Raw genomic sequence first — 5,575 nt, 5'->3', positions numbered from 1 at the left:
GGGGCAGGGGCCTTGTTGACAACGAGCTAGCGATGTATTCGGAGTGCTGCTCGCCGGCCGGGCAGCCGTCCGCCGCGCGTTTAATGGCTCTAAATTCGGACGAGCTGCGCCCAATGAATGACTGGACGTGAACCAGAGTGAGCGAAAGAGGTTGGAGGGCGGGGCGGGGACACTGGGGACAGAAGTTTGAGGAGGGGGAGGTCATGACCGGGTCACACAAGTCTCTATCGGGTAACACCCAGCCAGCCTCCGGCTCCTGCCTCCGGAGTCACGTGATCGTATGGTCTCCTCTTCCAGACGACCGCCAAGCAGCGCGACGCGTCATACACGGCAATGAAAGAGGAGCATGAAATGGTCGGTGTTCGGCGGGGAGCGGGGAGCGGGGAGAGAGGGGAGGGGAGGACCTGGACTGTGTTCGTAATAAGACGGCGCGGTGCGCATCGCGGTGACAAAGCAGAGCAGCTCGCCTTGCGGGCCGCGCCCCCCGGGGCCTTCCGAGTGCGCTCGCCCCGCCAGGCCCCGCCAGGCCCCGCCAGGCTGCCTGAGCCGCGGTGGAACTACTACGTAAGGCAGGCAAGCCCGGGTCGGGTCGAGCGAGGGTTCTGACCCCAGGCGTTATGGCGTTTTACTGCGCGACGGAACCACCGTCTGCGTCGAGGGCGCCGCTGCCCGGGCGTGCGGCCAGGGGTCCGTAACTTAACATAACGAACATGATCGGTTTGTTAAATAATTTAACAAAGTTGCAAATAAAACTTTAAGTTAAGTTAGATACGTAACCAATAAGAATTTTGTTATTCCCTTAACGTTATATATGTAACCTATTCATTTAACGTTAAAAGCGGCTTCCCTTTATTTAGTGACTTATATCGCACAGCCATGGCATGAAATAGAACGTAACACTTAAACACTTATCAAAGTAATATTTGATAAATCCAGAACGGTTATTTTTTTAAACAAAAGTTATAAGTTATTTACGTATTTGTTAGGTGCCATAGCAGGCGTTATCAGTTATCGGGTACAACACTAACGATTAACAAAACGTTAAGAGGTCCTTATATGTTAAGTTACGGACCCCTGCGTGCGGCATGGCTCAGAAGCTCAGAAGCTCAGAAGCTCATTTGCTCATCGGCGCCACCTGCGCCCTGCACCACATGGCGGCACCGTGGTCGATACCGAGACTCTCAGTTGGCAACAGTAAACAGCTCTCACACTGTCTCCGACCGGCTAGCAGAGCCGGACTCTACGCCCGCCCCGCGCAGCGAGCGCAGCGGCGCCCAGTCAGCTGCTTTTTGGCGCGAGAACGGACGACCGGTTAAAGTAGGGCGGGTGCGCCCGGCCCCGGCCGCCCGGTCCGATTGTCCCACTGACAAGACCGTCATGACAGTCAGAGCACTGCGCACTGACTATCTGTCGGCCGGGCCGTGGTCGGAGGTACGGCCATGACACCCTCACAGCCTCACGGTGGCGCCTGGTGCGTAGGCAGTTTACAGGAGGACAATCCAAGCAGCAGGGCTTTCGCTCCCGGATGGCCAAGCTGTAAGCAGGCAGAGTGCGGCTTGACCCCCTCTCCCGCGTGTAACCGATTCCTCCACTACTGACTACCAAACTCTATAGGTTCGCCGCGGTCTTGCTTGGCTTCCCCATGGTCACCTACCACGTGACCTAGCGATTCACGACCTGTGGCCCAACTGTTGCCGTTCATGTGTCCACGACAGGTTGGGGGTTCAGGAGACTATATACTTGACTGAGACTAGAAAACATGCAACTGAAGTTGAGACTGGACATGAAACCGGACATGACCTCGATCACACGGGTACCAGGTACATTGTCCCATATCTCAGGCTGGAAGTCTCAGGTCTCCAGACACAAGACTTCCAGCCCAAGACATGAGACCATGTACCTGGTGCCCCCTCTGATCGAGGTCACGTCCAATAGTCTCATGTACCCCCAACTCCCGACACCGCCCCCGCCACTGATATGCACTATATGCACCGAGCCGCTTCCGGGGTTCGCACGCACGGACGCCGCTCTGCCCGCGTCGAGGCCTGGTGGTCCGGTCGAGCGGAAACGAAATGTGGGTGGAGAAGGAGGAAGGGAAGTGAACGAGGGGCGACCATCACGCCTCGTTTGCACTGTGTAGCTCATGCATGCACTCGCCTTGCGCCGCTCAAAGCGGCCCGGCGCACTCAGAACTGACGGCGGCGTCGTTGAAACAACTCTGACGTACGCGTCATTTGTGGGCGTTCAAAAACGTGTCGACAGAATTGAAATCGTTGCGACTTTTGTACTGCGTTATCCATCTAAAAAGTGAGACCGTGATGTAGTTGTTTTCCTCGAGTTATCCATTCATACAGAGACTTGAAGGAAACACGCGGGCGTGAAATTGCGAACCGGGCACGTCAAAGCGAGGCGTGGTGCGGCGAATGGATGGCGGGAAGGGAATTCCCTGTCAAAGTCACTGTCGTGTCATTGTGGTTCCGTGTGTGCTGGCTGAGGCCAAATGTTGCTATCAAAGAACAGCGGTACAGCTGACTTGGTGTCATGCACTCTTCGTATGAGAGGAAAACGAAGAAGGTTTCAGTGCTTTAGTACGAGCCGCGAGGGAACCCACGCGGGGAATATCGCGGTCAGTGAGTCGATTCGATACCTAGCTCCTTCGCCTGCCCGCCCCGCAGTCCAGTGTGCCAGAGTGCGCGCCTCGGCGATGGGCGCGGCTGCGCGCTGCTCTGACACGGATATCGGGATCGGGGCGGTAATCGCTAATCACTACACTTGGGCTGGATGCAGGCAGTCATGTCGACCATGTATCGACCATCGTATTATCTTATCGACCTCTATCGAGCCTGCACCGGGCCGCGCACGTGCGCCACGCGGGGGCGGGTTAGCTAGTTAGCTAGCGCAGCCAGCACCGCGCTCCCGCAGAACGCTTCGTCTTGAGGAGGAGCGGCTGAAGCGGCCTATGGACATGTCGCGCAAAATCAAGCGACAAGGAATAAATACGCATGAGAAAAAAGATTAGCTAAATAGCTAAACAATAGCTAGATAAGAAATGATTATTAAGCAATGTAGCTATGTCGCAAAAAAAAAAAAATAACTAAAAGTTTGTGTAGCTAAAAATTAAACTATGCAGGGTGGTCCACAGACCCCTTCCTTTATCTTGCTTATACTGTACCGGATGCGGGCGTGCGACCGGGTTGCATACTCGCGCACGGGACCATAAGGCACCGTGGTGAGCGACGATAGGCAAGCCCGCCCGCACGCCTGCATGCGGTACAGCAGTGTAAGCAAAATAAAGGAAGGGGTCTGTGGACCACCACCCTGTATATCAAAGCATGACAAAAATTTTAGCTAAAGGATAGGCCTACATAGCTAAATAATTAGTAATCCCTCATTTAGCCATTGTTTTAGCCATACAGCTGATCATTTTTTCCCGTGTGAAGCCTCTCGTCTGGGCCTCGGTAACTCGCAGGCACTCCCGGTCACGGCCATGCTCCGAGGCCACCTTGTTGTGCAGGGCGGATGAGGTGGATGACCCGGGTCGGGACGGGTTTGTTGTCGAGGGAGCCGAGGGAGGCCCTCGCCGCGGAGACCCTCCTCCTGGAGGGAAGGCCTGCCGCGGTCGCCGACCGGGACGAGATAACATATGGCAACGGCGCGCCGGAGATCGATAAAGAAGGGATTAGGTGTTTCAGAGCTGCAACAACGTGCGGCCGCATCCCCGTGCAAAAATAAATGCAAACAACCAGGCCGGGGCAGCCCCTCATGACGGCCCCACCATAGACACCTGGCCCCGCCTACAAGACTGCAAACGACTCGGCCCTGCAACACGGGCACAGAACGAATCCTAGGCCATAGGTCACATAGCCGGGAGAGCCTCGAGTTCGAGGGTCCCCCCTTCGGGCCAAAACTCGCCGCAATCTCGAAATAAAGGATTACGTGCGCCTTATCTCGACCGGTATTGAGTTCTATTGAGTGGCGCGTGCGTGCCGGTCACCAGCTTGTAGACAGACATTGTAGGAGACAGACAATGTTATCTGCGAGCTCCGCGATGAGCTCGCCTCCGTCTCTCTCGGATCCATCGGGTCACTGTTCAAACCCGCCCCCTTACTGGCCTATGGGCTGAGCTGGGGTTTCCCTCTTGCCTAGACAATAATGACAAATCCGAAGCCGCGAGGCTGCGCTGCAGCACTATCCCCTGGCGCGCCCCATAGTGAGAAGTAACCCTCGAAACGACATCGGTTTGATGTCACCGGATGTCAGCCTTTCGACATGGTTTCGGCGTCGCTTCGACATGTCACTACTTCTCACTGGGGACCGGGTGGTTGCGCTCGAGGCATCTCGCATGCATGCTGCAGACCAAAGCCCTGGACCGTGGAAGGACGGGCCATCCCGTGGAGATGCCAAGAAGGTCCTCCCCTCTCCCTCCAACACCCCCGACGGCGCACGGCCGTGCGTATGGCAGGCACGCACGCGGCACGCACGCGCTGGCGCGGGTCCAGGCGTGTCACGGCCGAGCGGCGTCCGCGCGACGGGCCGACGTCTCTCTCGTACCCCTCCGAAGTTCGAGAGGCGCCGCTTCTGGCCACGTCGGTCACGTCCCTCTGTCGCGGTGGCCTAGGCCCCTGCGCGTGAGAACTGGTGCCAACAGACACCTGGTCAGCTCGCCTAGGGCCGCCGGCGGCCGGCGGCCTTTCCTAGCCGATGCTAGACGTCTCTCTCGCTCCCTCTCCCTCGTTACCTCCCGTTACGCCACGCTTATGTCACGGAACAGAGCGACCATGTCGTCCACGCCCCGCTGGCGAGGCGAGGCGGTGGGGCGGCAAACGTCACCGAGCCCCCCAGGTGCGGCCGCCGGGCGGCCGGTGTTCGAGGGCGCAGCGCTGGAGGATCGTTCATGAGAGGTCAAATCAACAGAGGTGGGCAATTAGAAACAAAACAAAATATATTCTCTAGTTGTAATCACAGTCTTGGAAGTGTAAAGTAAGAGAACAACCATCGGAACTAGTTGTTTAAGTCAGATGACAGCATATTCACATGCCATGAAACCATTTGAGAATACTTTCAGGGGGGAAAAAAATTAAAAATGATAACCTACGTCACTTTGAGAGTCACTTAATAATAAATAAATAATCCTTAAATGTTATAACACTTTGGCATCACTGAGTGGCCACACTTTGTACAAGGCTCTTCCTGTTATGAGGCCTTGAGGCACCGATCCAAAACTTCTACTGTCCCTGGAATTGCTGGAATTGTCTCCTTCAAGCCACATATGGCCTTCTGGGACCTGCAAAATATATAAAACTCATCATAAAACAAATCAGTATTTTTGTTTCCCTGTAAGCGTGAAAGTGTACAAAATGCAGCCTATCAGCGCACCTTGGTGAATGAGAGGCCATTTCTTTTGATATCACCTGGTAGACCCATCAGTCTTTTTACGAGGTAACCATCAGGATCAAACGGGGACCTCAAAATTATAATATTTCCATAAGCTATATCTTTTGGCCTTCTCTCGCCTATTATGAAATCTCCAGTGTGGAAGGTTGGTTCCATCGAAGGCCCATTTGTCTAAAACAAT

At 55.2% G+C, this 5,575-nt stretch overlaps 2 protein-coding genes across 5 annotated transcripts in view; one reads left to right on the top strand and one right to left on the bottom strand.

Moving 5' to 3' along the window:
• The window catches only part of LOC113213404 (S1 RNA-binding domain-containing protein 1), a 16,236-nt gene that overhangs the window by 2,413 nt on the left and 8,248 nt on the right, over nt 1-5,575 (top strand). The gene's annotated exons all lie outside the window — the stretch shown is intronic.
• On the bottom strand, nt 4,925-5,565 carry LOC113213407 (mitochondrial inner membrane protease subunit 1; the record flags this gene model as incomplete). The annotated part of the gene is given in 2 exon segments (XM_026432464.2): nt 4,925-5,284; nt 5,377-5,565. Coding segments are annotated over 2 exon segments (333 nt in total), but the record flags the coding sequence as incomplete, so codon positions are not given.

This window comes from Frankliniella occidentalis, unplaced genomic scaffold (assembly GCF_000697945.3).
Source record: "Frankliniella occidentalis isolate FOCC.00 unplaced genomic scaffold, Focc_3.1 Scaffold1, whole genome shotgun sequence".
In the NCBI taxonomy this organism is placed as follows: domain Eukaryota; kingdom Metazoa; phylum Arthropoda; class Insecta; order Thysanoptera; family Thripidae; genus Frankliniella; species Frankliniella occidentalis.
Note: the sequence above shows the minus strand (reverse complement) of the source record. Positions and strands in the feature narration are given on the sequence as shown.